This window comes from Melanerpes formicivorus, unplaced genomic scaffold (genome assembly GCF_026170545.1).
Source record: "Melanerpes formicivorus ecotype bairdi unplaced genomic scaffold, bMelFor1.0.p_v2 SCAF_34, whole genome shotgun sequence".
NCBI lineage: Eukaryota > Metazoa > Chordata > Aves > Piciformes > Picidae > Melanerpes > Melanerpes formicivorus.
In genome coordinates, this window is record NW_027142386.1 from 5,637,947 (window position 1) to 5,648,629 (window position 10,683).

Consider the following 10,683-nt stretch of genomic DNA (forward strand, 5'->3'; position numbering starts at 1 on the left):
GGCGACGCCGCTGCCGGCCGGTCCTCGTTTCCCGGTGAAGCAGGGAACAACCGGGACGGGCGGCAATAAATTAAGGAGGCGGCAGAAGTTGGGGAGGCAGGGGGCGAAGCTCCCCTCAAAAAGCAGGGAAACAGCGGAAACGAGGAAGGGGGAAACACCAAAACACCAACCCCAAGCGATCGTGGAAGTGGAGAAACCGTCAAAGAGCTTTGGAATGGAGAGGGAGCTGGAGCCCGGGCGGAGCTCCTGGGAGAATGAGGCTGATAAAAAAACCACAACCCACCCCAAAAGAAAAAAGGGTTTGGGAAAGGGCAGGATTCAGCCGATGTAGCTTCTGGAACAAAAACCATTTGAGAGTGGGGAAAAAAAAGATCGATTTAATATGAGAGGGGTTGGCTGGAGGGGAGCTCGCCGAGGCGGCTGAGCCCGGCCCGGGGAGAAAAAGGGAAAAAAGACTAAAAACAAAAAAAAAGGAGAGGGGAAACAAAAAAATGGGGGGGGAAATAAAAAATCCCAACCCAAACCCGACCACCACACCCCAAAAAAATCCCCAAAACCTCACAAAACAAAACCAAAAAGGTCAGCAGTGAAGGCGCCGGGCGCTGGGGTCCCGCCGGAGCCGTGGGGTCCCGCGGCGAGGTGGTTTTGCTGGAGGAAGCGGCGGCGCCGGGGGGAGGTCGAAGAGCAGGAGAGGCAGATTTGGGCGCCCTCGGTGCCGGTGAAACGGGAATCGGGGAGCCGAGCCTCCCCGTGCGGGGCCGCGCCGGGAGCCGAGGGTGTGGGGGGGGGGGAGGTGTGGTGCTCCGTCCAGATTTGCCTTGTGCTTTGTGCCTGCGTGCGGCGGCCGCGCTCCGCACCCCCCGGCCCCAGCCCCCCCACCGGGGCACGGCGGGGGAGGCCGAAAACGGGGGAGAAACCGGGAAAAGCAGGAAAGTCTTCACTTGAATTTTCAGGAAGCTGCCGGCGTCGCACGGGGCTCGGCTTCCGGGGGGCTGGGGGGGGAGCTGATCGCTTTGCAGCCCCAAAAAATTACCCCAAAAAAGTAGCTGGAAAGAGGAGAAAAATGAAAGGACAAAAAAAAAAGACAACCCCAAAAGCAGGAGGGAAGGAGAAGGGCACAGACCAGAACGGACGTTGGTCCATTGCGCCCCCCCCCCGCCCCGGCTCCGGTGCTCTCCCCCCGCCCGGCTCCTCTTCCACCGGTGGCCGGCGTCGGCGCTGGCGGCTCGGCACGGCCACCGGACTCGGTGGCGGCGGGGGGCGCCGCGGCGGCACGGGCCGGGCTTTGGGAGCGGAGAGAGAATCCGGGCTGCTCCCCTCCCACCCCGTCCCCCCGAAAAACAGCGAGTCCTCGGGGTGCGGGGGGACGGTGGCAGGGGGGTGGCGGTGGTGCCTCGTCCCGAGTGTGAGCGCGGAGGAGGGAGGGACGCGGCGGCGTCGCGGTCGAGCCGGTTTCTCTCTCTCTCCGGTGGCGGCACGGGAGGGGTGGGGGTCCGGAGACCCTCTGTCCCCGTCGCAGTGTAGGGGAAGGGGGATGAAGTGGGTCCGGGGGAGGGGGGGGAATTGGGATGAGAGGTGGTTCGGGGGTGGCCGGCGGCGGGGTTCAGGTCGAGGGAGGCTCAGTCGTCGTCCACGTCGTCGCCGTCGGAGTCGTCGCCGGCACCGCTGCCGCTGCCCGGTCCCGGGGGTCCGGCGCGCCGGTCGTAGAGCTTGTCCCGCTGACGCTCCTGGATGTCGCGCATCTCCTCGGCGTAGCGGCAGAAGGCGCCGCCGAACTTGGCCCAGGCCTTGTAAGGGACGGTGATGGCGTTGCGGTAGGACGGCTTCACCTCGCTCACCCGCAGGAAGACGCCGTACTTGTTGCAGCCCACGTCGAAGAAGAAGCGCTTGGAGTCCACGGTGATGGAGGTGCCCTCGGGCAGCTCCCCGTAGAGCCCCCCGCCGCCCGGCCCGCCGCCGCCGGGGCCGCCCAGCTCGTCCTCCTCGCCCCCGTAGTCGTCGATGAGCTTGGCCAAAGCGTCGCGGAATTCGATCAGGCCCTGGGCGGGCAGGGCGATAGTCTGCCCGCTCTGCAGCCCGGGGGGGCCGCCCGGGAAGCCCCCCGGCCCGCCGGGCCCGCGGTTGACGGTCTGGCGGATGCGGAGGAAGCGCCCGCGCTGGTTCTCTTTCAGGTCCAGGTAATATTTGCGGTTCTCCCGCACCAGGAACTCGCTCTTGAGGGCGCGGCGGGGGCCGGTGCCGGCGCCGTCCTCGCCGGGGGGCCCGGCGGCCTGGGCCAGCTGCTCGGGGCTGGAGGGGCCCAGCTGGGCGTAGTGCTCGATGAAGTCGCCCAGGTAGTCGCGGAACTCGGCGGCCACCGCCATGGAGAGCGTGAGGCGGCTCTTGGAGCCGCCCGCCCCCACCTCGGCGATCTTGAGGAAGCGGCCCTTGGCGTTCTGCTTCACGTCCAGGTAGAAGCGCTTGTTCTGGATGTCCAGGCGCTTCGAGGCCAGCTCCTGCGTCTCCTGCTCCGGGCCCGCCCCGCCGCCGGACCCCGCGCCGGACCCGGCCCCTCCGCCGCCGCTCCCCGCTCCGCCGCGGGCGGTGGCGAAGCCGCCGCTGCCGCTGCCGCCGCGCTCGCTGCCGCTGTCCCCGTCCGCCATCTTGTCCGCCCGCCCCGCGCCGCCACGGACCTTCCGCGCGCGCCGCCCCGCTTCCGGCGCGCGGCCCCGCGCCCCGCCCCGCCCCTCTGCGACAGGGGTGACATCACCGCCGCACTACCGCCGCGCGCCGCCCCGCCCCGCCACGTGACGGGCAGCCCGGCCCCGCCCGCCGCGTCCCCGCGCGCCCTCTGCCGCCGGGGGCCCGCCCCCCCACGAGCGCCCATCAAGGCGGGCGGCGCCTCCCATTGGCCGCGGGGAGGAATGGGCGGGGAGAATGCCCGAGCCCCGCCCCCTCCGTCCGAGCGGGTGCATGACGTCACGCGCTGACGTTATCGCAAGCATCGGCTGCGAGGGAGCTGCGCTGGGGATCCGGCAGCCTCCAGCCCCTTGGGGGCTTCAGGGACCCCTTGGGAGCCTCGCGCAGCTCCCAAGCCTTGTGGCCACCTTCTGGAAGCCCCCAGAGACACGCAGGGACCTCCAGGGCACCCTGGGGAACTTCTGAGGGCTCTCTAGGAACCCCTGCAGCCTCTAGGGACTCCCTGGGGACCTACAGCGCCTCCTGTGGCCTAAGGATGACCTCTAGGAATCTTCTGGCCTCCATGGGGACCTTCTGGGAAGCCTCTAGGAACCTCTGCAGCCTCCAAGGACTCCCTGGGGACCTACAGCGCCTCCTGGAGCTTCAGGATGATTTCTAGGGACCCCCTGGTGTTCATGGGCATCTTCTGGGGACCTCCAAGGGTCTGCAGTGGACAACCTAGAGCCTCCTGAGTCCTCCATGGAGCATGGTCCCCACGTTCCCTCTGAGCCACATGCTCAGGCAGGAACAGCCCACGGCTGCAGAAGCTCCAGCAGCTTTCATCTTCTCCAAGATGCAGCACCTTGGACAACCTCAGCCCCACAGGGAACCTATCTGAGGGACACTGCTGGCTGCCTCCTGCCCCATGGAGGGCTGGCACTCATGGAATGCCTTCACCTGGAAGCCCCCCAAGCCAAGCACAGGGATCACCCCTGGCCAGAAGGTTGGACCAGATGATCCTCGAGGCCCCTTCCAACCTGGTGTGTGGGTGCCAGTGGTGCTGCTGGGGCTGCCTGCAGAGTGCCAAGAGCCACTCCAGAGCCGTGGGGATGCTGTGTCCAGGCAGCTGTCCCCATCAGTGAGGCCAAGGAGGGACCCTGGGCAGAGCTGGTGGTTTCTGTGGCCCTCTTCTGAGGGCCAATGTCTGCTGGGAGTCACAGGAGCCACCTGATGGAGAGAACCCCAGGGGACCAGCAGCTGCTGAGCCCCACCACAGCCTGGATGGGGTGGGCTCTGAGTGCTGCATGGGGTGGAAGGTGGCCATGGGAGGTCACATCTGAGCAGTGCTCTCACCGGCAACGGTGATATGGAGGTGGAAGACAAAGAAGGGGCAAAGGGCATGAGGCTGCCTGGACTCGGGGGTGGGCAGCACCTTGGCCATGTGCTGAGGCTGCCCTGGAGGATTCTGTCCCCCTTGTGACCTCCCCTGGGTGTAGAGCTGGGGATGGGGCACAGCCCAGACCTCCATTTGTGGCGGCTCCTCCTGCGCAGTGTTCTCCTGGGGCTCTTCTCCTGGTGGGTGGGGGCTTGCTTTGAGGAGGGGGTTGCCCAGGGGACTTGACTTCTGGAATCCCCCAACCAGAGAGACCCTCAGCACCCCCACCCCTTTCCCAGAACCCCACTGAGAATGGGAAGGCAGTGAAGGTGGGGTCCCCCCACCCCAAATACCACTCCAAGGTCACGGGCACCTCCAGCCCTCCCCATGTCCCCCTCCCACCTCCCAGGTCCCCTCCCCACTCACAATGACCCCCAGAGCTCTAAGTGCACCCCCAGGGGTGGTCCCTCAGCCCCTGCTGCACCCATGGGCACCGTCCTCCCACGGCAGACACAGTCGGGGTCTCCACACACAAACTCTTTATGGGCGGCACAAATGCTTGGGGTGAGGGTGGCTCAGCTCAGCCCAGAGGATGCCCAGTTGATGCTGGGGGGAGGGGGGGTTGGTGTGGCCCATGAGACCTGCCCCCCCCAAAACTGTGTGTGCTGGGGGGGGCCCTCAGTGGGGCAGCTCGTGGGGGATGAGCTTGTAGTGGGCACCGCAGGATGGGCAGCGCTGAGCCTCCCCCTTGTGCAGCCAGAACCAGACGACGCAGCTGTTGTCCTCTTCACCTGGGGGGGGAGGAAGAGGAGGGTGGCACACAGGGACAGACAGAGGGATGGGCAGAGGGAGGGGAGGGTTCTGCTCGGGGGCGGGGGGGGGCACTCACAGACGCAGCCCACGATGCGCTTGTTGGTGATGGAGGGGACGAGGTTGGGATCCTCCTTGGTCCCTGCGTAGCGCTTGGGCCGGAACATGCTGTAGGGGTCCTGGGGCAGGGGGGAAAGGAGGAAGTGTGGAAGGGGCACCTCCAGACCCTGCTCTCTCCCCGGCAGACATCACCCGTCCCACTCCACACCCCAACTCTCCCTCACCGAGGGCACCTTGTCCCCGAGGCCACCCCCGCCACACCCTGGGGGTCCCCCTGAGCCCAGCTCCCCCATAACAGCCCCCACACACCATTCCCTGCCCCCCCCCCCACTAGGTGACGCCCCCAGGCCGCGCCGCGCCCCCCCAGCACTCACCAGGCCCTTGTTCATGGCCTCCATCACCTTCCGCTCCAGCCCCGTCGCCTGCTCCTCATCGCTGGCCAGGCCGCCTGCGGGACACCGCCGTCAGACCGGAAGGCCGCGACCCGCCCTACCCAAACCCCGCTCCCCCCCCGGACCCTCCCCAGCTCACCGGGCACGGCGAGGTGCCGGGCGGGCACGCTGCGGGAGCAGGCGGCGGGCAGCAGGCGCAAGGCTGCGCTCATCCGCAGTAACCTTGAGGCCATGGCGGCGGCGGCAGACAGCAGCACTTCCGGTCCCGGGGCGGAAGGGGCGGGGCAACAGGGGGGGCGGTCCCCCGAGGCGGGGACAGGGCCCGCGGGGCGCGCCAAAGCCAAAGCCCCGCCCCTATCGGCAGGCCCCGCCTCTCAATGTACGGCCCCGCCCACGCGCGGCTCTCCCGGAGCTGGGAGGGGTCCGGGGGGCTGTGGGGGCTGCCCCCGTGGGGTGCTGACGGAGTCCCCGGGGCCGCGGGGCCCAGGCGCAGTCCCGGGGCGATGCGGACAGGCCCCGGGACACGCGGGGACACCTCTGCGGGGCGCAGTGCCCCTGGGGTCACGGGGATGCACGCCCCCGGGCACAAGGTGTCCCCTGGGGACAGCGACAGCCCGGAGAGTGGGACGGGGACACCGCCCAGGGGATGGGGACATCGCCAGGGCCACAGGGACAGCCCCGGAGTCGTGAGGGAAGGACAGCAACAGAGGGACAGGGGCAGATGTTCCTGGGGCTTGGGGCCAAGGCCAGCACGGGGCACTGGAGACAGATGGGGACAGAAGACCACGGGGATGGGGACAACCCCAGGGGGGCGAGGAGACCCCCGCGGGCGGCAGGAAGGATGCCTGCGGCGTCACGGGGACAGGGAGGGCTCCACGTCCCCTGCACCTCAGTCCCCACCCCTCCCGCAGCCTTCCCCTCACCCCCTTGATCTCGCCGCTCATTACCTCCCCCAGCGCTAATTGCTTCCCGCTAACAGCTGCTTCTCACCCCGCAAGGGGCAGCGGGGCGGGGGGGGATCATCACCACCCAACTACTCCTGGGTTTGGGGGCAGACACCAAAACCAACCTTTTTAACCCGGTTTGAAGGCCGGCACCGATCTGGGACTCCCCCTGGTGCTGGCACGGTGCCAGGTGGGCACCCATGGGCGTTGCAGAGAGGGTGGCTGGCAGCCCACCCTTGGCACCTCCAACCTGCTTCGTCTTGGGGGGGGGGGGGCGACGTAAGGAGGAAAAGAAAGCAGCCAAGATCGACCCCCCCAACCCCACCCCCACCCCCGGCAGTGGGGGGGGGGGCCGTGGGTGCGTGCCAAGGGAGGAGGGCAGGACGGACAGACTGACGGACGGCGCAGTCTGGCCCTGCCACGCAGCCCCAGTCAGCACCTCGCCCTCACCCGGGGTGCCCTGCTCTGGCTCTGGGGGGGGCTGAGGGGGACACCCCGAGCCTGTCCCCCCCCCCGAGCCATGGGCATGCAGGGCATGGAGCTGTGCGCCGTGGCCGTGGTCATCCTGCTCTTCATCGCCGTCCTCAAGCAGTTTGGCATCCTGGAGCCCATCTCGGCCGAAGGTACCCCCCCGCCCCCTCCCTCTCTCCTGCATTAATTGCTCCTTCGTTTATCTCTCCCAAGTCCCCCTCCCCTTTCCCCCCATCGCATCTTGGGGTCCCCCCATCCTTTCCCCTCTCCACCCCAAGTTAAAGGACCTCTTGGCCTGTCAGTGATCCCCATGGGGTGAAACGCCATGGGGTTTTGGGGGCACCCCCGCTGAGGGGGGTTTGGGGGTGCAGGGGAAGGGGGCAGCCCCCCTACACCTCCATCCCTTGCTGCATTATGGCCCAGGCTTGCTCTGACCTTCCCCAAGGGGTTGCTCCAGCTCTAGCACCCCCCCAACTCCCCCATGGAGGGCGTGCTAGGACCCCCCCAGTCCACACCGACCTACAAATCCTCCCCTGAGGGGTGAGGCTGCCCCTCCCCCCCCCCCCCCCCGCTGCTCTTAACCCCAGAGACCCCCCACAGACAGGACAACAGGGACCCTCCAGCCCACAGTGAGCCCCCCAAACCTCCCCGAGGAGGGACACTGGGGGCTGTTGAGCCTGGGGTAACCCCCAAAACCCTCCTAGGGGGCAAGGCTGGGGGTCTCTGAGCCTACACTGACCTCCAAAACCCTTCTGAGGTGGGACACTGGGGACCCCCAATGCTCCAACCACCCCAAAACGCTCTTGAGATACAACAGCAGGGAGACTCCACGCCCCATCCACCCCCAAACCGGGCATGCTGGAGACCCCCCCAATAACTCCACCGATCCCTCCAATCCCCCGAGATGTGACATCAGGAACCCCCAACCCCTTTCCCACTCCCCAAACCCTCCCGGGATGGGACACTGGGGCCCCCCAGCCCCACCCCAGCTCGGTGGGCAGGGGCTCAGCGCTGCCACTTCACCCCCAGCTCAGCAGGGACCTGGGGGTCACCCTGCCCCCGGCACCTCGAAATTCTCCAGGGAGTCCCTACCCCTGCGGCACGGCGCAGCCTCTCCCCAACTCCAGCTTTCCCCTCCCGCGGTTCCGCTGCCCCCGGCCAGGCGCGGCGCGGGGCCCCGGGGGCTCCCCGAGCTGCAATTATTAATGAGGCATCATTTATTAATCACCTTCCGCCGGGCCGGGCGCGGGTGGAGGCAGCGGGAGCGGTGCTGGGGTGAGAAGCGGCTGCGGGATGCTCCGCGCCCCGGGGATGCGCTGCCGGCTCCAGCGGCTCTCGGGGAACCCCTCCGGGTCGGCGCCCGGAAGCCTTGGGGCTGTGGACCCCTCCGCGGTCCCCCCTGCCCCGGCACCAGGGGGATCTGGGGGCTGCCGCCGGCTTGCGGGGGCGGTCGGGCTGAAGCAGGGCGGGGATGCAAAGCGGGAGGGCTCCCGGGGCGAGGCTGCCGGCGGACCCCCGGCCGCCCGTCCCGGCAGACGGCGGCGAGGCGGAGCTGGAGCTGTGCACCGTGCGGCACCAACCCGAGGCGCTGGAGCGGCTGCTGGCGCGGACCAAGTTCAGCAAGCAGGAGCTGCAGGCTCTCTACCGCGGCTTCAAGAACGTGAGTCTGGGGGCGTCCCCAGCCCGGCCCCCACCGGAGGGCTGGCGTTTGGGGGTCACCGGTGCCCACCTCCTCCCCAGGAGTGTCCCAGCGGGCTGGTGGATGAGGAGACCTTCAAGCTCATCTACTCGCAGTTCTTCCCCCAGGGAGGTGAGCTGGGGGGACCCCCCGAGGGCTGCAGGGGGGCTGCAGCCACCAAGAGCCCCAAATCCTGCTGCTGGTGCATGCCAGGGCCCGAGCTTCACCAGCTGCTGATGCCCCACAGATGCCAGCACGTACGCAAGCTTCGTCTTCGATGCCTTCGACGCCGACGGCAACGGCGCCCTCTGCTTCCAGGTGAGCTTCCCGGTGCCACGGCTGTGCCAGGAGCCTGCTACTGCATCCACACTGGGAAGAGCCATGCTGGCACCATGGCCATGCCAGGAAGAGCCAGCCTGGCATCGTGTCTGTGCTGGGAGGAACCGTCGTGGCACCTTGTCCACACTGGGGAGAGCCATCCCAGCACCTTGTCCATACCAGCAGGAGCCATCCTGGCACCATATTCACCCCGGGAGGAGCCATCCTGGCACCATGTCCACGGCAGGAGGAGCCATCCTGGCACCACACTGATGCCAGGAAGAGCTGTGCCAGCACCACGCTGCTGAAGCCGCCGGCCGGTGCCCGGGGCCGTGATTCATCAGCTCTCCCTCCCTGCCCACGTGTGCCCAGGCACAAAGCGCAGCAGCCAGGGCCCCACAGAGCCCTCGTCGGCGCTGGGAGCGCGCTGGGCACTGCGGCACAGGGAGGGGGCTGGCAGGGTGGGCTGGCAGCGAGCAGCCGCAGGGAGTAAAAATAGCCACGAGGCGGAACAGGACCAGGATCAATAGGGAGACAAATGCCCCCCCCGGGCATCCCGGGATCGATGGCAGCGCTGCGGTGTGGGGGGCGGGGGGTGGGGGTGAAGAGCCTGGCACGGGGGAGGGGCGCTCTGCGGGGCCTGGGGGTGCCAGGGCCGTGCCCCCGCTGATGGGCAGGGTTCCTCTGGCAGGATTTCGCCGTGGGGCTCTCTGTCCTGCTGCGGGGCACGGTGCAGCAGAAGCTGAGGTGGACGTTCGACCTCTACGACCTCAACAAGGACGGCTGCATCACCAAGGAGGTGACACGGGCAGGGCCAGCGGGGGGCAGGCGCTGCTGGGGACACCCCCAGAGGGCTGAGGGCGGCAGGGCCAGGCGCTGGAGGAGCACAGCGCCCTCATTTGATGTGTTTCTTGTCACCCTGCCCCCTCTGTCCCCTCCCAGGAGATGCTGGAGATGATGAAGTCCATCTACAGCCTGATGGGACGCTGCACCCATCCCCCGCTGAGGGACAGCGCCCCTGCTGAGCACGTGGACCTCTTCTTCCAGGTGAGACCATCCCGCCCCAGGCACCAACCCCACCCCGTGCCCCCAGCTGGGGCTGCCACCACCGCTGGGGACATCCCTGCTGAGCCCCTGCTGTGCCCTCACAGAAGATGGACAGGGATGGTGACGGCGTGGTGACCTTCGAGGAGTTCCTGGACACCTGTCAGAAGGTGAAGAACTCTGGGTGGGCTCTGGCATCACCACCATCCTCCTCCTCCTCCTCCTCCTCCTCCTCCTTTTCGCTGCCAGGCCTCCCAGCCCCAGACCTCACCCCAAGTGTTCCACTTCCCACCACAAACTGACAGCCTGGGGGAAGGGTCAGGGGGATGACAGCTCGGGGTGGGCAGTTGGGATGGGGAAGAGAGGAACCTGGGGCTCTGACCTCTCTCTTCCACCCCATTCCAGGACCAGGACATCATGAGGTCCATGAAGATCTTCGAGAATGCCATCTAGGGCCCGGGAGCAGCCACCCGGCCCTGCCAGCAGCCCAGGGCAGCCTTGTCTCTGCTGTTTCAGACGAAGCAAAGAGGTTAAAAGCAAGAAGACAACCTGGTGGCTGACAGCAGTCCAGCGACACCAGGCCACAGCAGCCTTTGCCAGCTGAGCCCTCCCCAGCACGGCACCTGGCACTGCCCACCCCAGCGGCTGGACCCACCTGGGGGGGGGCACAGCCCAGGGCCAGCGAGGGTCCCCCTGCCGCGGGTGGTGGAGGAGCCCTCCCACAGCACAGCCCCCCCGGGGCGCAGCTCTCCAGGGAAGGGGTTTCTGCAGCAGGGCCCTGAGAGGGTGGCTCCCGAAGCACACTAAGATCCCTTCTGCCCTCCCCCCGCCCCACGCAGCGCTTGAGGGGAGCCAGGGCGAGGGAGGAGCTGCTCCCGGCCCGCGGCGCTGCCGCCGCACAGCGGTTTATTTTCTAAATAAAGCAAAGAAGGA

General features: G+C 67.9%; 3 protein-coding genes across 3 annotated transcripts; 1 reads left to right on the plus strand and 2 right to left on the minus strand.

Annotated features, from left to right (window-relative positions):
* Nucleotides 1-355: 355 nt before the first annotated feature.
* Nucleotides 356-2,658, minus strand: PURB (purine rich element binding protein B). Its single transcript, XM_068156614.1, has one exon. It carries the CDS (start codon nt 2,640-2,642, stop codon nt 1,620-1,622), a length of 1,023 nt encoding a protein of 340 aa, XP_068012715.1. The 5' UTR covers nt 2,643-2,658; the 3' UTR covers nt 356-1,619.
* A 1,899-nt stretch (nt 2,659-4,557) lies between these two features.
* Nucleotides 4,558-5,571, minus strand: COX5B (cytochrome c oxidase subunit 5B). Its single transcript, XM_068156654.1, has 4 exons — nt 5,435-5,571; nt 5,278-5,351; nt 4,923-5,022; nt 4,558-4,824 (listed from the first exon to the last, which is right to left on the minus strand). The coding sequence occupies exons 1-4, from the start codon at nt 5,526-5,528 to the stop codon at nt 4,712-4,714; spliced, it is 381 nt and encodes a 126-aa protein (XP_068012755.1). The 5' UTR covers nt 5,529-5,571; the 3' UTR covers nt 4,558-4,711.
* A 1,188-nt stretch (nt 5,572-6,759) lies between these two features.
* On the plus strand, nt 6,760-10,644 carry LOC137450271 (calsenilin-like). Its single transcript, XM_068156626.1, has 8 exons — nt 6,760-6,862; nt 8,246-8,370; nt 8,451-8,520; nt 8,636-8,706; nt 9,398-9,505; nt 9,649-9,753; nt 9,858-9,920; nt 10,156-10,644. Exons 1-8 carry the CDS (start codon nt 6,760-6,762, stop codon nt 10,201-10,203), a joined length of 693 nt encoding a protein of 230 aa, XP_068012727.1. The 3' UTR covers nt 10,204-10,644.
* Nucleotides 10,645-10,683: the final 39 nt, after the last annotated feature.

What these genes read in the sequence shown, in the direction of transcription:
- LOC137450271 (XM_068156626.1), top strand. Translation starts at nt 6,760, where the DNA reads ATGGGCATGCAGGGCATGGAGCTGTGCGCCGTGGCCGTGGTCATCCTG. An exon ending in GCAGTTCTTCCCCCAGGGAG is followed by an intron (nt 8,521 to 8,635) that starts GTGAGCTGGGGG and finishes GATGCCCCACAG; the next exon opens with ATGCCAGCACGTACGCAAGC. An exon ending in TCCTGGACACCTGTCAGAAG is followed by an intron (nt 9,921 to 10,155) that starts GTGAAGAACTCT and finishes ACCCCATTCCAG; the next exon opens with GACCAGGACATCATGAGGTC.
- PURB (XM_068156614.1), bottom strand. Translation starts at nt 2,642, where the DNA reads ATGGCGGACGGGGACAGCGGCAGCGAGCGCGGCGGCAGCGGCAGCGGC.
- COX5B (XM_068156654.1), bottom strand. Translation starts at nt 5,528, where the DNA reads ATGGCCTCAAGGTTACTGCGGATGAGCGCAGCCTTGCGCCTGCTGCCC. An exon ending in CCGGCACCTCGCCGTGCCCG is followed by an intron (nt 5,352 to 5,434) that starts GTGAGCTGGGGA and finishes GGTGTCCCGCAG; the next exon opens with GCGGCCTGGCCAGCGATGAG. An exon ending in AGGCCATGAACAAGGGCCTG is followed by an intron (nt 5,023 to 5,277) that starts GTGAGTGCTGGG and finishes CCCCTGCCCCAG; the next exon opens with GACCCCTACAGCATGTTCCG.